We start from the raw sequence: 24,763 nt of genomic DNA, 5'->3' as shown, positions 1-24,763 counted from the left end.
TCTGCTCTGATCAGTCACACCTTTATTGATTATTTATTGATCCAAAAATGAACTGGCTGGTCCTCCATGTCAGTGCTGTAAAGGTGGGCTGTATGAGTTTAATTTCCTTTAACGCCTTCAGGAAGAGTACGGCTGCAGAGCTTTCCACTGAATTTCCACCAGTTTTACACATTTCAGTAGTTTAGATCAAATCTTTCATCCTCACTCCATTAAAATTAAAACAGCTGTTGGTTACCGTGAAGAAACATGGGAATTTTATTGGGAAATACCTGGGTAGCGTTTTCTCTGGCGTCATCGAGTCAACGGGTGAGAGGCTTTTATTGTGAAAGATTCAGAAAATTGGGATTGATCAGGTTTTATTTTTCTCTTATTTTAAATGTACTTCACCACATTTGAACGTCAGTGAGCCTGCAAAGCTCAGACTGCTGACAGACACCACCAGGGGGCGACATCACACCAGGCTGCAACTTTTAGTCCAACCATTGTAATCAGATTACATTTTCAGACTGAAGCAGCACTGCTGTTGGTTCCCAGCTGGAGTTTCTGACGATTTCCTTAAATAAAACTAGTAAATATTTTACTAGTTTCAAATCTTGATAAAAATGTGAATGAAATAAAAACATGAATAGAAAAACGCAGCGAATTCAAAAAAGCATCACAGATAGAAATGAATAAAGCGCCGTTATTTCAGAAACGATCATCCATCCTAACACCAAACAAGAGACCTGTTAATGGAGGGGGGGGGGGGGGGGCACCTTCACGGAGCTCTGTGTGTGTGTGTGTGTGTGTGTGTGTGTGTGTGTGTGTGTGTGTGTGTGTGTGTGTGTTATTGGGAAATAACTCTCATCGATGTCGCAACAGAGTGAGAGAGGAGGAGGAGCGTGGACCGGAATCCGCGGAACTTTTACTTCCTCCACGTAAACACTGCGTCGCTCGCTGCGCCTTTTACGCGCTTTTAAGACTCTTTAAAGTTTCAGCGGACCGAGTCCAGCTGTTAACATCTGTCAGCATCTGTCCACAGCTGTTCGAAGACTCGCTCTACCCTCCCGCGCCTTTAATTAGTCGGCACGTGATGTTAACCGCGGCTGCTTAATTACCCGGAGCAGCTCCGAGCGTCACTTTGGAGGAGTTCCCGGAGCACCGGGGCCTCTGTGGGAGATTTACAGCCGAGATCGAGCCCTGACACGCGGCCGTTAATCACCAGAGCCCCGCTGCTCCCAGAGGGTGAGGGAGTGAGTGAGCCGCAGGACTCTGGCGCCTCACACTGGACCCGGACACTCCTGGTTCTGTCAGCTGTTCTGACAGCCCCGACCGGACTCACACCTCTCACCCCCGGAGGACCTGCTGCCAATGTAAGTGACCGCCTGCTGGTTTTAAATGTACTGTTTCCTCTACGGACCCCGCCGCTGTGCTTTACCAGGCTCGGGTTGGTTCTGCGGGCTCACTGACGGAGAGCCGCCGTCAGTGAGAGTACCACCGCGCACACCGGTGATCCGCAGCGGGCTGTCCGGACGCAGAGCCTCTCTGCTGGTGTCCGTGCGCCTGCATGCCGAGTTTCATTCTCAAAATCTCACAATTCCTGCGTGGATCGATTTTCTTTATCAGAAAACGCGCGTCAGCTGATATCATGTTTATGTGTTCTTCGGTTCGGCGTGCGTGCCCTGCCCCGACCTGCCCGCGCTCAAAAACATGTACAACTCCAGTAAATCATTTACGCTTTGTCCTGCTGCTGTGAGTGGAAGTTCAAATTCTGATATGTTATGAGGGCCGAATTTTACGTGAAGGACAGAGAGCTTCTTAAAATAATGAAGTTCGTTTCACAGCTGTCCGGATGTGAAGGCAGCTGGAAGTGGACACTTTATAAATGTCAGTCTGACGTTTGGAGGACAGTCTCCATCGATCTGGTCCCGATAATCCGATTATAGTCAGTCAGAGTCTGCAGTGATCAGCAGAAACATAACTGCAGCCCACATGCCTCTTCATCATCATCATCATCACATCTAAGCACTGAACTGATGAGGCAGTGCAGTAACCCCCCCCCCCAGAAATGAAGAAAAACAACAAAGAAATAAAAGCGAGCAGATGAGTAAACTGTAAATGAAGTGTGCAGATGGAGTGATGAAGATTTCCTCAGAGGAAGCTGCTGTTTTGTGTGTTTGTTTAACTCACTCAGTCTCTAAAAAATGGGCAATCTAGTACCCAGAATCCTCTGGGGCGAAGCTCGAGGGGGTTATATCTCTGTACCTGTGATGAAGCGTATCGCTCGCTCATGCAAACACACACAGGAGGTGTGTGTCTGTGTGTGTGTGAGTGAGAGAGTGTGTGTGAGTGATGGATGGCGTTGGTGAGCAGCTCTGGGTCTGTATGTCCCTCCTGGGATCCACTAGTTCTGCCTGATTGTCCACCGTGACTCTTTATGTCCCTCCGTCTGTCTCTTGCAGCGCCTCTCCATCTTTCTTCACCTTCTTACTCGTTTTCTGCTGTGGTGCATTTTCCCGTGGCTCGGCTGTTCGTTTGTTATTAAAATGTCAAACAGGAACAGCTGAGATCTGTGGCCTCTCACATCTCAGGTGAATGAACGTTTGTAGGTTTTCAGGTGTTGGTCGAACAGAACAAAGTCTTACTGGAAGTTTTGGGATGTTTTCCCAGACCACACGACTAATGAGACTAATGAGACTAATGGGAACTGAAGTGAAAGTGATGGTTTCCATACTGGGAGGCTGGTTTCTGTTCATGAGAGGCATGAAGCAGATAAAGACGTGAGTCACGATTCTGTTTGCGTCACAGCCTTCGACAGGCTCAGTCTGAGACCTACGGCGGCGGTTATCGCCGATGTGCTGGTCAACACAACCCCTTATTTATTTTACTCACGCCCAACGCGCTGCAGTCATCTCCTGAATGATGCACTACATCTCCAAAAGTATCCACTCACCAACCAACTCACTGAATTCAGGTGTTCCAGTCACTTCCATAAGACGACACCTGTGCAACAGGTCCAGCCGTGAAAATTCCTCGCCACTAAATATTCCACAGTCAGCTGTTAGTGGGATTATAGCAAAGTGGAATCGATGGTGAAGGACAGCAACACAACTATGAAGCGGTAGATCACGTAAAATCAGAGCGCGGTCAGCGGATGCTGAGGTGCGCCGTGCACAGAGGTCACCCACTGTCTGCAAACTTCTGCAAACTTCACGTGACCTTCAGATTAGCTCAAGAACAGAGCGTAGAGAGTTTTGTGGAGCAGGTTTCCATGGCGACCGGCTGTATCATCAAGCTCAATGCAAAGCGTCGGATACAGTGATGTAAAGCATGTCGCCATTGGACTCTAGAGCAGTGGAGACGCGTCCTCTGGAGTGACCAATCACGCTTCTCCATCTCGCAATCTGATGGGCGAGTCTGGGTTTGGCAGTTGCCAGGACAACAGTACTTGTCTGACTGCACTGTGCCAAGTGTCAAGTTTGGTGGAGGGGGACTGCACACCACCCCGACCTCCTTGGAGAGAGCAGCTTTCACGCTCATGTAGTTAGGAATGCCATAACAGGGAGGAGCTTGGGTGCAGGTGGGTTGCAAAGTGGATTGTAGCTGCAGGATAAATATGCGCTGCCCATCCTCCTCAGAGATGATGCATTACCATGGCAACTGAGAAGGCTCAGTGCCAACAACTGTATTTCAGCCCAAAACCGTTTTCAGTGATCAGCGTCTCGTGTTGATCATGTGACTTTTCAGATTTCCAGATTTAAGCGCATTAACGTCTCACCTGCCTCACCTGCGATCAGCTGACCGAGTCTCCTCCAATTGTTCCAGGTGGACGAAGGAAAGACAAACAAGCTGCAAAGCTTCTTCCTGTCAGTGCGACGGGTTTGGATTACTAAGCGACCATGAAGACGGTCTGTTATTCAGACAGCGTGACATGAGCAGTTACCTGCTTGCAGCTCGGGTCGTTTCGTTTTTCAGAGACATTCATCAGCCTCCCTGTGGAGGTGTGCGGGCAGGGGACCGTGACTTCCTTTAAGAGTGAAATCTCAGGCGCTGCAAGTTTTACTGTCCCTGCGAGCCGTGCCTCCTTTTTTATTTTATCTGTTAGTAACCGGGTAATCTTTACTCTGCTTTTTATAGATTATTAGGATAAAGCATGGCTTTCTCAGCTGTATAGTTAAAGTAGGAATATATGTGAGTACTGTCTGATAGTAACGGCTCGCTGAGGCTGCAGATTTAAGCAGATTAACAACAACTAAAGCTGAAGACATTTCCTGTGTTTAGAGTTTGACTCAGTCAGATCCTGTTGTTTAGCAGAAGTCTAGTTTTTATTTGATTTCCGTTTTTCAAATCTATCTTTAGCTTTTATTTATCATCTATGTAAGGAGGCATGTGACCTTTAACCCTCTTTCCTGTCCTGAAGCGCGCTGCACGCAGGAGGAGGAGGAGGTGGCACATATTGATCCATAAAAATTAATCATGACTCGCTGCTGCAGAGCAAACACACACTCCCACAATAAACCAATAAAATGAAATGAAAATAGATACAATTTCTCATTTCTCGCTGCCATGCCAGTTGGTTTTCATTTGAAGTCAGTTCCTTAGACGTGGAGGTCATCATCCATCTCATCTCAGATAACGACTGGATTAATCAGCTCACTCTGCTGCAGATTTATGGAGATGGACGTGCACAGACAGACAGAGGTGGGGTAGGTCGGCCTGGACTCGTGCTGTAGTCCAGTAAAACAGCCGGTGTGTGTCGGAGGTTTCCCCGGCAACGGATGCGAATTAAAAAACAAACTCATTCTCGAATCATTCAGATATCCCTCCACGATCTGCACACCTTTGGATGCTGGTCAGGTGAGCAGATACAGCTGTCAGTTACACATGTGTGCAAGTTAATCAGCAGACAGGTGTGTAGACTGCTGGGAGGTCAGCTGCAGTGACCTTTTCAGCACAGAGTTAGAGCCAGAGATTAATAACAAGTATGATTCAGTGCAGAGAGGTCTGTTAACACATAGTGAGGAAGAAACACCCAGTGCATCATGGGAATCCCCGGCAGCCTACGTCTATTGCAGCATAACCAAGGGAGGGTTCAGGGTCACCTGGTCCAGCCCTAACTATATGCTTTAGCAAAAAGCAAAGTTTGAAGCCTAATCTTGAAAGTAGAGATAGTGTCTGTCTCCTGAATCCAAACTGGAAGCTGGTTCCACAGAAGAGGGGCCTGAAAACTGAAGGCTCTGCCTCCCATTCTACTTTTAAATACTCTAGGAACAACAAGTAGGCCTGCAGAGCGAGAGCGAAGTGCTCTAATAGGGTGATATGGTACTACAAGGTCATTAAGAGAAGACCTTGTATGTGCGGAGGACTGTAATTCTAAACCCTGATGCTACACTAACCCAACGTAACAAAAGAGTCTTTGTGGAATAAATAATTTCATAAAGACATTCAGACATATTCAGACCACACATACGTGAACGCCTTCTTTGGTTTTCTCACTCACTTAAAAAGTTGAAGTCATGGATGGAGTTATGGAAAAATGATGACAAGAATGACTCAAAAAAAATTTCTTTGTCAAGTTTGAAGCAGTTTCATGTTGTTTGTGTTTGTTTTGAAGGTTGTTGAAAAATAAACATTAACAGTCTTTGTCTTTGCAGGGCAACTTTCATCTCCGCCCTCGTCTTCCTCCTCGCCGTGATGGGCGGGACTTCCCCTGCTGCCAGTCAGTCCAGCGCTCCGACAGGTAGGTGACAGCTGTGACAGGCGGGATGAGATCGGAGCTCCTCGGAGGGTCGAGTCAGTGACTCGAGTCTGTTGGCATTTTTTGTCTTTCGGCAGCAGCGAAGCAGAAAACCTAAAAATCTGAATGCACATTGGTTTTAAAAGCTTCAGGTAATTCTCATGTAGAGGCACAGGAGTGAGGATGAAGTGTGGATTTGGATCCATCAGGCCGACGAGTTCTTTCTACGCTGAAGGGAACTGAGAGGGACAAAAACGAGTGCCGTGTTTTCCTCTAAGAGTCTCTCAGGTCTGCTTAACTGAAAATCTTTCTTGTTTCTGCGGTGCAACTCTGCAGAAGTGAGGTTAATTAAAAGCCGGAGCTCTCGCCCCGTGGGACGGCGAATGGATGGTTCCTGAGCGAGGAGCCTCATTTGTAACGCTGTCGGAGGGTGGCGGGGAGGCAGGGGTGGGCAGTGGGAGGTCAGTGTAGAGGAGGTGGGTGGATGTAAAGTGAGGAGGAGGGGAGGGGACGCTGCGGGCGGAAAAGCTGCTCTCTTCAAACGTACCATAAATCAACCGTTTCAAAAACAACAACGTGATTTTAATTTTCACCCTGAAGGTCGCGAGTTTCCCTCCACGCTCACGCTGCAGACGCACGCACACGGCTGAGGGTGACCTGCACACCCACACAGCAGATCTGTTTATAGAGACTAAACAGGGCCTGACAAGCACTCCTGATAACCATGATTAAAAGCTCAGATGTTTGGTGTAATAGTAGCTTAAAGACCTCCAGAGTAACTAAAACCATCAGCAGGATGTGAAGAAATAAACGTCACCTGGACGATGCTGATATATGTAGATGTCACCTGATGTGTAACATCCCTGATTGGTTCATTAATAAAAGCTATTTCTGACGTCTGAAAACGGCAAAATTAAATAAAAGGACTAAAGTCAAACCTCGATTGTGACACGAGTTGCAGATCAATGTTAAACTGTTTCAACCAGATTATTGAAGCATCACAAACACAGCGACGCCATCACTGTAGTCCTATTATCCTCATACAGATCGCTGGGACTGAAGCTAAACGCTGCAGCTTGTTACGGACAGATGGGTGATGTGTGTGTGGAGAGGTAGGATCAGGCTGGAGGCGTTAGTGTAGATGGATGGATGGATATCGAGGGAGGAGGACGGGAAGAGGTGGACGGATGCTGGAGAAGGTTTTAATAGAAAGACTAATACGCCGGCCGGGAGAACCTGACAGGTCAATTACCAACACGCACACTCGATCCAGCTCCATACAGGAGGGGCACAGAGCCTCCATTAATCCAGAGCTCGGTGTTCACCATCCTGAAACCACCTGCACTTCAGTTTCTCAAACTGAGGCTCGGGACCCCAGACGAGCCGCTGGACGAGCCACGAAATCGAAACAGTTTCTGTTGTTGGATTTGTCTCATAATGCATGAGTTACCTGGTTTCTATGGTTACAGAGGTCCCACTGATCCCTGATAATGTTTTGCACCTTCAGACAGTTTCAGTGTGTGTTTCAGTTTAGACTGTGAGGGGGGGTCTTAAATGTGATTTTAAGGGTATTTCCTGTGCTTAGGTGGGTTTAGGGGTCGCACATTCTACAAGAGTCTGCTCCTCGTGGTGGATGATAGTCGTCCTTATTATTATCCCATGCTGTGTTGAACAGCAATCATCTTTATCCTCCATTTAAGTCATTCAGTCATTATAGATGAGGTACTTGTAGAGCGAGCTGCGTGCTTTGTAATCTGACTGACTGATTGGCCTCGGGTCAGCGCTGAGACCGCTGCTCAATTAAATCAATTGAGGGAAAATTGGTCTGCGCTAATTTTGATGATCAATCGGTAATTTAAGTCCTGCTTACGATAAAAATCCTGGATGAGGGTTTGCACTTTCTCTTTTAGTTACAGCCATCAGTTAGAGCTGTTTCATCCTCACTGCAGGAGAATTACATCAGCTATAAATACTACAGCACTAATGGCTTTACTGACACCTCATTCAGCACGGCGGGATGTCTGTGCTGGGCTAAAATTCACCCTGTTTTTTCCTGTTCCACCTTTGTATGATTTTCATAAGCAGCGACAGTGACGGCAATCTGGAACTTAAGCAGATGTTCGTGTAATTTCTATGCTGATGATATTTTACTGTCTGTTTCTGTAGGAGTGCCCAGTTCACAGAGTATCACAGAAAATCCCTGATGCTCATTTTTTGCTTTGAGCTTCGCGACGTCAGTGAGCGTTTCGCCGTATCTGCACCTGAAAACAGCCCCGCAGTAGAAACGTATCAAAGAGCATGCCTGTGACTAAGATGATGATGTCATAGTTAAACACGCTGCACCCATTGGTCTACACACACTCGGCAGAGAGCAAAGAGGCGGAGCTGTTACCGAGCTCAGGTTAAGAGAAAGAGATGGTTTTGATGTTTCGCTTAACCTGAGACCTTCATCACCTTCAGCAGGCAGGGCTGAGTCTAAAGGGGGGCGTGGGGTGTCCACATTCAGTCAAACGCTTTGGAAGATTATTTTTCCAGATTACTAGAATAATATATAAATAAAATATTAATGAAGTTGTTTTCATATTTACAAAAAATAAAAATAAACATTATTTTCCGCGCCCCAGTAAAACTGTGAGTGAGGCCCGTTTGGCTTTATTCATATTATTAACATCTGTTATTAACATCTGCATCATCAGAACATCTGCTTTCTGCAGCAGGAAAAATTTCATCACAGGGGACACACACACACACACACACACACACACACACACACACACACACACACACAGTCAGTCTATTTTTGTAAGGACATGAATAAAGCCCGTTTTTATTGCATGCCTTAGCTTAGGTTGCATGTTTCCATCGTGCAGAGGCGACAGAGCTGCTCAGAGGTCAAGCAGAAAAATAAAGGCAGTCACATATTTTTGCCGTATTTCTGTGTATGTTTCTCCAAGTTTCAATAAATCGCTGCACCTATTTCCAATTTTCCTGCCCAACATAAAGAAACGAGGCGTGACTGTTGCACCGCTCTGTGCTGCAGAGAGCTCTGTGTGGGGCTGATGCAGAGGCTGTTGGCCCTGTTCTCTCTCCTCAGCTTTCCAAACATACGAGAGGCTAAAAAGCCACAACAAATGTTTTCTGTGTTGCATAATCTGGTTCCCACACTAACTTTAAAGAAGTAAAAAAGGTCTCAGTTGGCTGTGGACATGTGAGGCAGCATGTCCACAGCCTGTCTGTGTGCCAGATGCTGATGTCTGTGTTTCCCAGCTAGACGCTGGGATATTCTGAGCCTGGAGGTCAGGGTCAGAAATCTGTGCCTCCATCTGTTCACGCGCACGGCTCTTTGTCCTTCGCTCTGTGCAGCTTTCTGCACCAAATTTAATAACCGCTGCAAGCAGTTTAATTTCAGCAGTGCAGCAGCTGCCCTCTGCGCTTTAATCCTTTAATGAGGCGGACGCGTCCTTTAACAAGGCCAGTTAACGATGACATCCACTAAGCGCTGTTTAATTCGCACAGAAAAATCAGAGCCAGACCAGCATCCTGATCCAGAGAGGGAGAACCCCCACAAACTCCTCCTCCTGTTCACTCATCAGTTTCTGATAAAAAAGTTCATCCGTTGAATGTTTGGCTCGTTCTCAGTGTGATCTGCACGCCGAGGACTTGCTTTGGTTGAACTGTTCCTTTAATGTTCCTCTCAGAGCCCATGTGCTACGACTGGGGCGAGTCCAGCGAGGGGGCGGTCTCTGTAGTGGAGGGCGAGGTCGGTTGGCTCTCCTGTCCTCTTTTCTCTCATCCCTCCGTCTACAACTACACCTCCACCCAGAGCGCCGGGCACAACCTCTTCTGGTACCGCCTCCCCGAGGGCCACGACCTGGAGCAGCCAATCACGTACAGGTAACCCCCATTAACGCGTCGGCGTCATTTTCAGGGGAAGTTTAAATGGTCTGTATTTGTATAGTGCTTTTACTTGGTTTTACTTGGTCCTAAGGACCCCAAAGCGCTTTACACTATACACAAGCATCCACCCATCCACACGCACACATTCACACACTGGTGATGGCAAGCTACGTTGTAGCCACAGCCACCCTGGGGCGCACTGACAGAGGCGAGGCTGCCGGACACTGGCGCCACCGGGCCCTCTGACCACCACCAGTAGGCAATGGGTGAAGTGTCTTGCCCAAGGACACAACGACCGAGACTGTCCAAGCCAGGGCTCGAACCGGCAACCTTCCGATTACAAGGCGAACTCCCAACTCTTGAGCCACGATCGACCAAGTTTAGAAGGAAGCTGAAGCCAAAGGACCAAAACCGGCTTCACTTTTTCTGCCCTGCAGGTTTCCACTGCTCCAGTTCAAGGTTTTAGGTTTATTTCTATATAAACTTTATGTTGTCTGGAGAATAACAGAGGGAATAAACAACCGATGTGTTTGTGATCGATTACAGATGAGCCTGGTTGAGTTTAAAGCAGATGGGGGGGGGTTGTGTCTAATTGAGACACTTTGAGAGGAGCTGAATGATGAAGTGGGCTGTAACGATTTCCCTTCCAGAGAGGACGTATGGTGTTTGGGAGGCGGCTCGATCCGCCTCGCCGACTTTGTTCTAATGTTGTTCTAATTGAGTCGTGTCTGATTTACGTTCACTCATTGGTGATGTCATCCTGCTCTGCAGCTCGCGGCTCAGCAAAGACAGAGAGAGACTGTTTCTGCAGCCGGCCGCCGCCGCCGACACCGGCCAGTACATCTGCATGCTGCGGTAAGACGCCGGGGCTGCTGGGAAAGTTTTTGTCTGAACCGAAGCGCATGTTGCAAATATATCGGCTGATGGTCCAACACGGCCGGTCCAGCCCGGTCATCAGCCTGTAGATCAGTCAGATGCAACAAGCCGGTCTCTTAGCTTCGATCCTCCGTCTTGGCCGCTCCACACTTAATCTTCCAAAGTGGCTGTGAGAGCATCTTAAATGTGCCGCTCAGCTCGACGGATAAGTCCTGTCAGCTGGACTCGCTCCAAACCTCCAAGTAACAGTCAGCAAACAGGATCAGGTCCCGAGGGGATGAGGAGGGTCCGGGCAAGCCTCGGGACGATGGAGCGAGATCGGTCTACGAGGGTCAATCTGTGCCAAAGTGATGATCCCGTGATGTAGTAAAGTGTCACCTGCCCCGTTTTACTAAAAGTGTTCACGTTTGAATTTGCCTCGTATTCATTTCGAGTGATGGGAACAGGAAGCAGATCAGCGTTACTCGACCTCACGAGTCACCTGACCATGCAACGCACAGGAACATATTTATAAATAAGTCTTTTATTCTGAAATCCAGAAGAATGAGAATGTGAACTAGTTATAGGAGTTAGAGTTTTAAGCGTGAAGCATTTGGACGGTGTGGAGATCACACGTTAATCAGATGGAGCAACAGCAGCAGGCTGATGGTGAGCTCATCGAGCACCTTGAAACACAAACCGATGAAGAAGCGTTTTAAACGATGAGCCGGCGCTCAGAGGACGCTTTGACTACCTTTATATAAAGCTTTTCCTTTTTTTATTTCAATAATAATGTTGTTGTGTTTCTGGTTGTTTGGTCTCTGCGTCGCTATTGTGTTTTGTATTTATTAGAAAACACAAACAAAATAATATAAAAATATAATAAGCCAATGAGCGCGTCCAAAACAAGATTCATTCATTTCTAATGATACTGAAAAAAACATGAAAACTTAGACGGCCGTGCACAACAGTCACGCTTTGTTTTTAAAGATGATTGTTCGTGGAATTTTTATTAGACAGACAGGAGAGAGAGAGGAGGGCTCGAACCCGCTGCACTCTGCACACGGCGTACACTCGTCCGCTAACACGGCGAGCAAACAGCTCGCCGTGTTAGCAACGAGTCACTGAGGACGGGCGGGGTTTCCTTCAGCTCCATCTGAACGTTTTTGGGGACTTGGAGGAGTCGGCCGTAATAAATCTGAACTGGGCAGATTATCTCAGCACATGAATAAGACTCTCTCTCACACACACACACACACACACACACACACACACACACACACACACACACACACACACACACACACGTCGGGGATTCATATCTTGTGGGGACTTTTAATTGACATAACCCGACTGTAACCCTGACACTAAAACCACATTTTGAGTCTCAGACATGCCTTCAAATGTTGGTCCCCACAAAGACATGAATGCACACACATACGCACAGCACACATTTCATGGAGATCAGGCCCAGCCAGACAGGCATTACAGCTCTGCCTGTAAGTCTGAGCCACAACCAGTTAAGCTCACATCAGTTATTTTGTGACTAATGAAGACAAAAAACCGACGTCTGTATTTTAATTTTCATATTTGCTACAAACACAAACGTATTTCTTCTGATGTCGTCGTTTACTTCACTGCCGGTCCGTCCGTCATGAGGCTGCTGCCGTCTGTGGTACGAGTGCTGCCAGAGCTGCTTTCAGTACCAATACTGCAGCAGACCTCAAAGAACAAGGTGATCTAGTTCTGCGTTCCTGTGTGGTCAGGTCACTTCCTGTTTCCTCTGTCTTACCGGCTTCAGAGAATTATTTGGCACATGCACAAAGCCGTGCAGACACAGATGCAGGAATAGCATCCACATGTTTCAGAGGTCAAAACTCAAGTTCTCACGAGCCTCTGAGTTCACGTATTTGTAGCCTGTAAGTTCCTGACGTTTGGTTTCGAGAGTAAAACAGCACAGCTGGGCTAGCGTGCGCACGACTGTTCATATGATAAGATAATAATCAGTTTGTTGGTGATGTTTAGAATCTTTGATCTGAATCACAACCCTGTGATAACATAAGAGGCTCAATAGTTTTAGAGATGAAGCAGAGAGTCAACCAGCTTCTTTCTGTTGTGCTGATGATGCCGAGACCAGCGATGACCCAAAATCACAGCCTGTGTTCGCGTCCTGTGGGTTTGTGGTTTGCTCTGCTCCACTTTGTCATGTTTCGGCTGAACGCCGCTTCTGAATGCCGTCAGTTCCCCGAAACTTTTAGAAGAGCTGATGCAGCATCGTGGGAAAGGCGTGAGCATCGTGCGCCTTCCTGAGCTGGCGCCTGGGTTGGAGTCCACCCCAGACTGTTTCCTGTGTGTCATTCACTCTCCTCACTTCCCTACATAATCTCCATACTGCCCCCCCCCCCCCCCCCCCCCCCCAATAAAAATCTGAATGTTTGGCCGGAGCTGAAATGTGCAGATGCTCTGGATGGGTTCCTGCTTGCTGACATCTCCCGTCTCTGACTTGCAGTAACAAGTCCTCCTGCAGTAAGATCGCCATCCGCCTCAAAGTGTTGCGGCCGGACGACGTTGTTAAGTGTGCGCTTCCGGTTGCCGTGGCACCGATTGAGGACTTGATCCCTTTACAGGAGGGGAAGACGTTAGACTGTCCAGACCTGCAGGACGCCACCAAGATGTCAGAGAGCGCACCAAAGGTCCAATGGTACTTTGTGGCGCACCCGGTAAGTTTTCAGCACTGCTGTTAACCTCTGTCCTGTTTTATCTGCAGTCTTTGATTCTGTTGCATTCAGATACTCAGAATCACATTAAAATCATGCTGGTCTCTGACATAAAGCCTGGTCCTTCAGCCTCTGAGTGCTTTCTCTGTATGACACCAAATTAAAATCCTTTTAGACACTCGGTTCTTTATTGAATTGACATTTTCTTAAATGTCAGTAGATCAAAAGTAATCGAGTATATCTTTAATGTTTCTGCAAATAAAAACATTTTTATTGTTTTGAACACAACATTGGGCCCCAACACAAACTCAAAACTGAATCAAATACCAAACATATCGATGTCTGTTCTGCGAGTAGCGACTTAACCAAGCGAAGTCGCCGCAGCTGGACGACGTCCACTTTCTGACACGATCTGTCGTTTGAGTTCATCTCCAATCAGCCTTCAGTGTAACGGATTTATTGGTTTGTTCTGGTCGCTGTATGTTGGCGCTCTCTTGAATCATGGTTACTGGGCTGCTCTGTTTTATTTCCAGTCAGCAACTTTTCTAATGGCTGTACATTATCTTTACCTTTCTTTAGTTACTCTGACTGATGTTGATGTTTTTCTACGATAGAACATTTCTTCACTTATTATATATTATTTTAAAGAAAAACAAGGCACTGTTTCAGGGGCAGAGGTGAAATGATGACATATTAATGATATAGAAACATATTTATTAGAATTCAACTAACTTTGTATAAAGTCATTTTCCATATTTTGAAAATAGCAGTGGGACCAATATTGAGCCTTATGGAATCCCTTCAATGAAGTACTTTATGTTTAACTAGAAATGAATGTGTTTTGTAAAGAAGTCTCCCTGGTTTCGTTATACACCTTGTGATACTAATGACTGAGTAAACCACAGACGTATCAGCACCGTTATAGCTGATTAATCTTTTTTCTCTCACAAATGTTTTTTTCTCTTCCTCGTACGATGGGATGCCTGTGTTTCTGCAATAACAGTTTTACTTCTTCTTTCAATTAAAAGAATATGTTCAGTGTGGTATTCGTGCTTTTCCTCTCTTAAACGTGGCAGCTCTGTTCATTAATCCTTCTGTCAACGAGTCAGTAAAGCAAACAGCTGAACTGAAACACGCTGTAAAGCCGAGCGGAGCTGCAGGATATCGTCTGCAGATCGGGTCTGGATGGGCTGGATGAAACTAAAGTGTGTGAATCTCGCCGTTCTCAGGTGTGCGACTGGTATCCGTTCTGGGACAGCGACAGGGAGCAGAAAGGAAACAGTCTGCAGGTTCACCTCATGATGGAACACTATCAGGGTTTATATTACTGCAGAGTCCAGTACCAGAGGAGGAACCAAACACTCAACTTCACCAGGAGCATCAACGTCACGGCCATCTGTGAGACACAGTTTCTGGTAACTCGCATACAGAGATTACAGGCAGTAACTGTGCAGGTAACCGGTGCTCTCATTTACTCTCAGTGCCCCTCTCGCTGCCCAAAGAGCCCAGCATCATGAACCCCACACATGACCAGATTTTCACAGTCAAAACAGGTACGTGAACAAACCCCCCGAGCGCTGTTCAGTCATCTTTGTCTTTGCACGTTTCTCCTGTTTGTACTGCAGCTTTACAGCTCAGAGGCCTCGAGGACGTGCTAAACGCTCCTATGTGTAGATTTAAAGATTTGCATAAACTTCATGAGCATTTGACCGTCCCTGCCGTGACTTGGAGATGCCGGTCAAACGTGCCTTGGGCTTTACCTTGGGGCCCATTGTTTGGTTCATATTGCTGGCACTAATTCAGAGTCCTGGTGGGCTGTGGGTTCAGTGGCCTCATGGTCTTTCTGGCTCTGCGGAGCGATGACCTCCAGCTTCAGCACCTCTCAGTCTGAGACCAGGTTCCCATCAGGAACAGGCTGGAGTGCCCGTTCCTTTGGGAACAGTGTGGAGGAGACCCCGGGGCAGACCCTGAACGAGAGAAAATGTCTGTTGGCTGGAATGTGTCATGATGAGGACCGGAAGGAAAAATCAAGTTTTTAAGGGTTTTCTTTGTGTCGTCGTTCACCCTGAGCTGCTGCAGTCGTGTATTGTGGAGACCCTGTTTGTATGCGAGGCAGCAGACGCATTGATTGGTGCAGATGACAGCCGGAGGTCGCTGTTGACGGAGCGATAGTGTTAATTTGTTATTGATCAGAAACGATTGGTCAAAATGGAAAACGTGCAGACGAATAAAAAATTGAAAGAACAGAAAAACCAAAACCAACAGAGCTCACATGTTAAATAAATAACTTGATGTGATTGGCTGTCCTGTGACTTCTTCACAGCAGGAACATAAATCCTGCTTGAATAAAACGTGCTGCACAGATATCTTTGAACCCATTAAGAACATTTTGAGTGTAATGAGGTTGATCTACAGCAGCCTTCAGTCCTGCTCACACTGATGAACACAAAGGTCTGCACAGACGCCACGTCTCTCATTAACACAGAGGACGGGGACAGGGGTGAATCTAACCAGGCTGATTTGTCCAGATGTGCATGGACAACATCAGCAGTTGATGGAAGAGTCGTGTGGCTCTGTGGAGGAAGTTCTTCCACCTGCAGCTGGACTCTGAGGACGTGACGGGCGGCACTTCGTCTGCCAGCAGCTTCTTTCAAACTGGCTCTCTGAGACTCGACATTCACAAAGTTAATCGTCCGCTCAGAATTAGTGGAAGCTGCGGGAGAACGTCTCATAAAACAGAACGAGCTGCTAACGGCGTGCACACGCTCATCAACGCACGCGACATGCACACACAGTGTGAGTCGGTGCCGATGGAGGCGAGCAGGACTGCAGCCAGCAGGCTGATAAATGTCTGAAGGAAACGACTGCCGCAGCGCCGTCATCAGCAGCAGTTTAAGACTTCAATATCAGCGTCATTGTCTGTGAAAGGAAAATAAAGTCATGAAACTGCAGCTGCGTTTTCCAAAGCTGCAAACACTGCGACTCCAAAAAGTTTGAACGGGTCGTTAATTAGACCGAATTACTGCATTTATGAAGCTGTGCAGCAAAGAAACATCGAGATATAAAAACACGCTCGGGAACATGTGTTCTGCACGGATCGTTTAATGAACCGCAAATATTCAACAGAAATGAATCCAGAGAATACACTAAAATCACTTTGAGTCATGTCCGTCACCAAGTTGGACGTGTGCCGCTCATTTCCAGCTCCACGTGCAGCTTTGCGCGAGTCGCAGTTCAAAACGACCACATTAGGATATTCCCACTCTATGGCATCATGCAGATCCACGAGTGGAGTGAACTGTTTAACGTGAACATCCACGCCTGCAGCAGGAAACACTTTACCTTCATCCTGCACTGAAATGAATATCCTTCTGTCTCTTCAGGCACCGAGGTGCGTCTGGTGTGCAGAGGTCAGCTTCCGTTCGTCCTGGACAAACCGTGGCGGGAGATCTGGTGGACAGTTGATGGGAAGACGCTGGACAAACTTCCTGATCGATTCACACAAATTAACAGGTGCGAACAGAGCGCGTGCGCCAGCGGCCGCTCTGCACGGGTGCTTGTTATAAAGTCACATCTCCAAATAAACTTGATGATAAGAGCGCTGACCACTGCTAAGGTTTTTGCTTTTATTTGGGTTTTTCATTTTAAATGACGCCTCCTTCACTTTCATCAGCGTCTCCTATTTTTGCACCGTTGGAATTAACTCCAAACCTTTCAGTAAAAAGCTCAAAATAGTGAATTAAAGTTCAACTCAAAGAGTGTTTTACAAAAACAAGATAAAATGTGTAACGTGTGTCTGTAGCCTCAGTGCTTATAATGTGAAAGGAGCTGTTTAAATGTAACAAACTTGAAACACTACTTTATTGATATATATACTAGGCTGCGAGACATCAGCAGCACAGCATATTTAAAACAACTCGAACTATCAGACGAAAGCAGCGGAGAGTAAATTCCTGCAGAAAGCGTGCTTTTATTTTGAAATGTCACTTCTTTTTGTGCTTTGAGGGTGGTGAGAGACCACTTCAGGGACCTGACTATCGAAAACATCCTCGTGATCCAGGACTTCCAGTCCAAAGACCTGAAGCGAGAGTTTTACTGCTCCGTGAAGAACGAGCGAGGCTTCGATACCCGCAGAGCTCAGCTGGAGGAGGAAGGTGAGGAAGCGCTGCTCACGCCGTGTGGATGTTTCACATTAAAGGCTCGTCATGCATCTGAAACTCAAGCTCAGTAAACACTTTCCAGATGAGCTTCAGGTCTCAGGGAACAAACAGGAAGTTCGATTTGGGAATTATGGTCCTGGGTGATCCCCACCCAACACCTGTGACGTCTTTAGTAGACCAAGGTGTCGATGACAAAACCATAGATAACGTCCAGCGTAATGTAGAACTCCCACTGTGGACTCCCACAGGGGGCGCTCTTGAGCTCGAGCAGCGTTAGATAGAAAGCATCAAAAGCACAGATGTCGTTCCATTTCTTACAGGTTTGTTACAATGAAATGATGAAGACCCCCTGCCCTGTGTTGTTTTCTGTCCGTGGGGGCGTGGCTTAGCCGTCACTGAGGCCTCAGGTGTGTTTGTGTTGCAGTGTCGCTGCCCACCGTGGAGCTGGGCTGCGGCCTCGGCGTCACTCTGCTCCTCATGCTGATCCTCTTCGTGGTTTATCACGTCTTCTGGCTGGAGCTGCTGCTGCTCTATCGCTCCTGGTTTGGCACAGACGAGCGGCACACAGGTGAGACCCCGCCCCCAGCTCCCTCCACCTGCTCGCCCGTTCCCTTTATGACCCGCAGTCAGATAAACCCTCAGACGCACCGTTTTTATCGCCTTTTTGTGCGATTATGATTCTGCATATTCGGGGTGTAAAACACGAGGTAATAAAGCTACAGCCTTGTTTTTGGCCAGGTAACTGAAATATCTGCAGTGTCACTTCACTTTTTATGCCCTGACACTAAATTTCTTCTCTACGAGTCGCGCTGCCTGGCTGCGCTTGCAGCATTTAGTTTATTAAAGGAGAACGTTTGTGACCCTAAAATCACTCCAGAGCTACATGTTTGCGTTCAAGGACACTCGGTCAGCTTCTCTCAGAAAAATCCCCTCGCTTTATCTCGATCGGAGGCAAAATTTGACAGTTTTCACATGTCGTGGTAGAAAAAGATTGTATCTTATCTGCAAATGAAACTTGTGCATACCAGAAATGTCACACAGGACGTCTGAGCAGTGTGTGCAGGGACGTTTTCATGTCATGTGGAAAAATGGGAACAGACGTGGAGAGCAGCGATTCACTGAAACATGCAGCATATTTGAAAAGTCCAAAACCTTGAGTGAGACTGTTCAGTTTAGTTTTGTAGAGAATGAAGAAGAAGAAGGAGGAGGAGGAGGCGCTTTATCAGATCAGTTTCCACTCACTTTTATCTCGCTGACTCGACATGTGTGGGTGACATTTACATCCTGACTTCCTGACGACTGAAGCTCAGAAGTTTCCCCTCTGTAATGGAGTGTGTGTGCGTGTGTGTGTGTGCGTGTGCGTGTGTTCAGATGATAAGGAGTTCGACGTGTACATTTCGTATGCGAGGAACAGTGAGGAGGAGCAGTTTGTTCTGTTGACGCTGCGCAGAGTCCTGGAGAACGAGCTCGGGTACTCGGTGTGCATCTTCGACCGAGACAGCCTGCCAGGCGGGAGTGAGTACTCACGTGTGCTGTCACACACACCACACACACACACTGAACAGGTGAACCAAAACACACGTCATCCATCCATCCTTTCATCCGTCCATCCTTCATTATCCCTCTCTCCCTGCAGCCATCACAGATGAGACTCTGAGTTTCGTGGCTCGCAGCAGGCGCCTCCTGGTGGTCGTCAGTCCCGGCTACGCCTCGCAGGGCTCCCAGGCTCTGCTGGAGCTTAAGGCCGGCATTGACACTATGGCGCTAGCTGGGCACCTGCGGGTGATCCTGGTCCAGTACAAGCCAGTCCGGAGGAAGGGCTGGGTCAGGGAGCTGAGGCGGGCCCGGGTGGCTCTGGCGCTGGTCCGATGGCAGGGGGACAAGTCCAGAGAGCTGTCGTCACGCTTCTGGAAGAGGCTGAGGGTGGAGTTGCCCGTGAGGAGGGTTAGCAGCCGAGGGGAGGGCGAAGAAGAGAGCAGTAAGGAGGTGGCGCTGATGAGGCTTCACAGTCAGAACAGTACAAACTCCCAAACGGGGCTGATCAGCAACACCGTCAAAGACCCGCAGAAAGTCCTGAATTCTGCAGCGTAGCAGCAGCTCTCTGAGAACAGTTACAGCTGATGGAGCTCAGCCTGGGGAAGGCTCGTGGTTTCTCTGAATGAGAGTCATGCTTTTGACCAGGACTGACTCAGATTTATTCATTTTATGGAACAAAGTTTCATTTTCCCTTTAAGGATATGAAAAAGTCCACAGCCATGCTAGCAGCTCTGTCAGTATTTACACCAGAAAACATTTCCCATCAACAAGCTAATGTTTTTATCAGTGTCGCATTATGAACAAATGGCACGTTTCAGCGTCCTGGGTTAATGAGACTGTGCTCCACCTTGTTTCCTCTTCAGGTGATGTTTGGCCAAAACCACTTACAGATACCCGCACGGTTTCCTTTGGCCTCTGAGCAACGACACGCGATGTCATAGTGTGACTTGTTTTGGACAAAGTTTCAGTTTTAAATGTGGCCGTCGCATTTTTAACCCAAAACCACAATATTTGCTGAAGCCGACCAAGTTCTTTATGCCTAAACATAGCTGCGTAGCTCTTGGTGCTTAAATATAACAGTTTACTCTTGACTGTGGTTGACATAGAACACCATGTGAGTACAGTAGTCAAGTTTATTTCTATGAACTATATAATCATTGACCAACAGGCTGCACAATAACCAAAACCTCCCAAATGGAACAAAATAGTTCAAGTAATTTAAAAACGGTTAAAAAATACGGTAGGAATGAACTATGAATTTTACAAAAACGTAAGGTAGAAAAAAACGGAATAACTTCTTACATCTAGCTGAGAACAGAGGATTGGCTGCTCGACACCGTCGGTGCAGGTCGAGCCCAGCACGTGCAGCTCAGAGGACAGACGTCCATGTATGTGCGAGCCATATTTCACACTAATCATCTAACAGCTGTGCAGATATTTAAAAAGGAAAATGTAAATCTCCCTGACAGGTTTGTAGCTTGAACCTATTCGCTGGAACGTTGAAGACAATATAATTACACAGCAAGCAAGACACGAAGTAGGCAAAGTTCTTCATGTTTCTCGTGCACGGGAGAGAACCGGACAAACGCCGTTCCTTCGCTTGACCCCAGTTGCTCTCGTCCGCTCCCCCGTAACACTGCTCTTTTATTGAGGTTACATGAATATGCATAGGTTCATTAACATATGACGTCTACATACAAACAAAGAGTACCGTGTGTGTGTGTGTGTGTGTGTGTGGTCAGAGTGTGACCCCATAAATAACTTCCCTAAACCTGCTGGTCTGGAAGTCCAGCAGTTCATCTAAACAAAAGGCACTTAGCCTAAAACAGATACAGCCACGTTTATCCTACCATGAAACAATAAGACAAGGTACGACCTCTCCCATGCTCCCAGGATGTAGGTGTGCACACAAAGTTTGCAGACTATTAAGGCTCAAACCTCTACCAATCTACAACTAATTATAAAACTCTAAGCATATATAAGTAGATATTTCTAAGCATAAATGACAATCAACAATACAAAACCTAACATTCCCCCCTTTTTGACCTTTATGCTAGAAAAGTTATGATCACCTCATGTTTGACAGTTTCAGTGCAAACATTTTTATACTCAGCATATGTCAATCACCCTAAATTACTGTAACCGTACACAGTTTGACAAATGTATTAGCAGTTATCCCATTCCTCATTGATCTCATCCAATGGCAAACTGCATCCTACGAGCAAACAAATGAATTGTTAATTTAATAGTTAAAATAAGAAAGTAACATTTTCAAAAACATCCCAGCTTTGCTGTGATCACCCATCATCTATGCAGAGTGGTTTGAGTTCTGCAGGGCGTCATGAATGTCTCTTCCAGTTGTTTCCATCACTGTCCATAGGACCAGAGTAGAATAAGCATTCAAACATACCAGTTGGTTTTGTTGTTTGTCAACATGGGTCTCAGCTATCATGAAAGCTGCAGACCTCTTCAGCACTCTAGTTTTATGGCCTCTACCAACCCCCATCACCTCACTTCAGGCCTTCGTCCTGCGAGGGGGGTACTTATGACTCCTCCACTGTCCACGCTCTGCAGAAAAACCCCTCTGTGGAAAGGGTGCTGGGTCCAGTTATCTTACTGCTGTTATGATCCCAGCAGTCTTCAGAGTGTCATCATATGCACAGTGCAGTGGCACAGCATTAGGTGATGTTCATAGGAAACTGCTGTCATCACCACCATAGCTTCTGGTTCATGTGCTTTTCATAGAATCATGATGCTGATGCTATGAACGCTCTACACACATGAGTCAAGATGCAGAAAAACTGCTGCACATCTGAAAGAAGAAGCTGAACTCACAGAAACGCTGCACACTCCAGTTATCACAGTTATCATAGTTCTGTTTCCCTCTCTTTGATGAGTTCTCAGCCAGCTCTTGATCTGATAATGTGTAGCTTGCTCATCAGCTCAGAAGAGACCACAACGCAACCTCACACAGTGGTTGCGTGCTTTGCCCCACAGTGGCAAAGACGTGCACTTTCATATTCAATTCAGCTTCTCCATCATGTACTTTTAGATGTTTCATACAGGGTTCAGCATATTAGTTGTTTTCACAGGTGTGCTCTATATCTCAACAATGGCTCATAATAAGACGACAGTCTTTCACACAGGTCAAGTGCCTCTATGCACATCATTAGTTTAAATATTTACCTATTTTACTTCATCTCATATGTCATTGTACTGAATTTGAGCAACCACAAGCTTAATGCAGATTACTTTTAACAACTATCCACCTCAATTAAATCTAAGGTCTGGAGCACAGGCTGTTGTTGATCAGGGCAAGCCAAAGAATAATCTAAGCATTTTGTGTCAGCAAGGGGTGGGGGAAAGCCATTCACCAGAGCATATCTTAACTGCTGCTGATGTGGGCTGGCCTTCTCCACACACTCTTCAAGGCGGGTTTTTTTTTCTGAAAATTTCTAAGACTTGAATCTAAACATTTTACAGCAACCAATTTACCCTCAAAATCACAGTTTTGTATTAGAATATGAATATCTCGCGCTGCTGGGAGTGAATTCTTGCATGAATGCGTTGTCTCCCTGTGATGCAGTCTTACTTGCTCGGGAACCTATGATAACAACAACAACCGTGTCACAGACCACACCTGCTCCGCAGCATTCACACAAACGCATATGACAACAACAACAACACAAATTAGGCCTACTTCGAACTCTCACCGTTACACTCGGGACACCGACCCAATCTTTCGGGACCCTAACCCAGTCGCGCGACAAAACCCAATGAAGGGACACTCGGGACACAAACCCAGGGCGATTTCTCGGGACACAAACCCAGTTGCGGGACACAAACCCAGCTTCGGGAGACAAACCCAGTTGCGATTATAGAGTCACTCTCCAACTTACTTGGCGTTGCTTAGCATCTCGGGACTTTACTACAGGAACTTCCTGACTGACGTCAGTCTTTCAGCGTGTCTCTTCTCCCCTCGGTGAATGTCGACTCCAGGGCTCCGGCTCTCGAAGGACCAATTAATCGTGCTTTGGGGAAAGGAGTTCATCTTTGTGGAAACCGTGATTGTTTGAAGTGGTTCATTGAACATCAACGTTCAAGCGTGGATGTTACCGTCCTTACTGCAAAGCTGCTAGCATGGCTAAAAACGAGCTTCAGACTAACATTTTTAAAGGGTTAGTTCGTTAGTTAAAATGCTGAAAGCGCCCCTAGAGGCTGCAGTGTTCATTACAACAGGAAGTCTGTGTTGTCAGTCCTGGAGCTGAAGTCACGATGCCGTTAAAGCTGGTCGCCCTCAAGAGCGGGAGGAGGACGATGCAGATGCTTCGATAGAAGTGTTTGTTTTACAGGTTTTCAATTTCACTCATTTTATTTTAACTTTGATATTAGCTGCCATTTCATCATCTACAGTATCCACTCATTATCACATGTGTCATTATCACATTTATGTATTTCATTTTTTTTGTTTGTCCAGAGTTAAAAACTTTTGTGTTTTCTAAACTGGTGCTTTATAAAAGAGGTCTGGTTTTACTTTACAGTGTTTTGTGCAAACATGCACAAAATAGCCTTAAACACATGTTAATCAAATCGTAACACACAGTTAACACACTAATAGACTATAGAGGTGGATTAAAATCAAGTCCTATATCTGTATCATGTTAGCATTCAGTGTTAGGTTCATATGGGTTCTATCGTTTTTTTTCTACATATCTGTTAAAAACCAAAGGTCACCTGTTGGTGGGACTCGTGGAGAGGTGTCAGGATAACAAAGTGGGTAAGAGTCATCCTCGGGGAGGGGGGGGGCCATGACCATCTATACAAAATTTATTCAAATCCATACAATGGATGCTAACACATCACATGTGCCACAGACGGGGAGCATTTCCATTTATATATCTGTATGTCCTCTGTAGCTGAATGTAGTCGTCATTTTAATTGGTTACAAAGAGCACAACACCTGCCTAATGAGCAGGTCACTACACAATCACCTGTAGTGTGTATGAAAGATACTGACTTATCTGAAAATACCCACTAAATAACCACCAGACAGTCGTAAAACTTAAAGTGCGACACAAACCGGAAATGAATAGTTTGCCTTCAAAGACAAAGTTCTGCCTTAGAACTGAAATCCACTCAAAAAGTACAACTTTTACTTTGAAGGCAAACATGGCAACAAGTGATTTCATTACCGCTCAGTAGTTGACAGTGTTTTCAGACAAATCGGACACTTTCATCCAACGTAGGTGCAGCTACAGCAATCTGTTAGCATCCAAGGTCTTTGGTACAACCAGTTTCACCCAGTAACAGCAACCTCCAGGAACCAGTCAGGGAACACCCACATTTTCTTAAAGACTGGTGGGTACGGTTACCTGTGTGATTTGTGCGTGCACACATGTGACATCGCTTGGATAGTTGTGACGTTGAGGAGTTTTTGCACAGACGCCAGCAGAGAGGTAAAGCTGGGTGTCATCTGCATAGAGGAGTTATCGTACCTGCTAAACAACACAAGAAAAACCAAGTATGGATTCATGCTTCATGCACTGCAGGTTTTAGATATCAGCATTGAGTAACCTGTTATTTGTTTGTTAATTACTGTGCACTTTCTTTATTTTCCACTTTATATTTGATATTTCAACAAAAAATCAGCTCTCATTGTATATTTTTCTTACTAAAATATGCTACGCTATTTATCTCTAACCTGAACAATCAGTATTGTAATGAGAGAATGCATCCTGCACTTTGTCACGCTGTGAACTGTGGTTATTTTATTTCTGTTTTTTGGTATAAAAGTCTTTTCCTTTCACCATCATTATTCATGTCAGTGTTTTTTATTTGATGTCTTCCATTTTCAGAATCACACACACAAAAATAAAACTATG

At 46.3% G+C, this 24,763-nt stretch overlaps 1 protein-coding gene across 1 annotated transcript; it reads left to right on the top strand.

The window, feature by feature from the left end:
• Positions 1-887: 887 nt before the first annotated feature.
• Positions 888-24,693, top strand: il1rap (interleukin 1 receptor accessory protein). The gene is made up of 12 exons (XM_082502621.1): positions 888-1,352; positions 5,634-5,719; positions 9,415-9,610; positions 10,385-10,468; positions 12,978-13,188; positions 14,415-14,583; positions 14,667-14,738; positions 16,569-16,698; positions 17,191-17,339; positions 17,770-17,913; positions 18,717-18,860; positions 18,982-24,693. Coding segments are annotated over exons 1-12 (1,842 nt in total). The 5' UTR covers positions 888-1,350; the 3' UTR covers positions 19,437-24,693.
• The last annotated feature ends 70 nt before the right edge of the window (positions 24,694-24,763 follow it).

Source organism: Aulonocara stuartgranti (assembly GCF_965226115.1).
Source record: "Aulonocara stuartgranti genome assembly, chromosome: 14".
Taxonomy (NCBI): domain Eukaryota; kingdom Metazoa; phylum Chordata; class Actinopteri; order Cichliformes; family Cichlidae; genus Aulonocara; species Aulonocara stuartgranti.
This window is presented reverse-complemented; position numbering and strand designations above follow the sequence as displayed.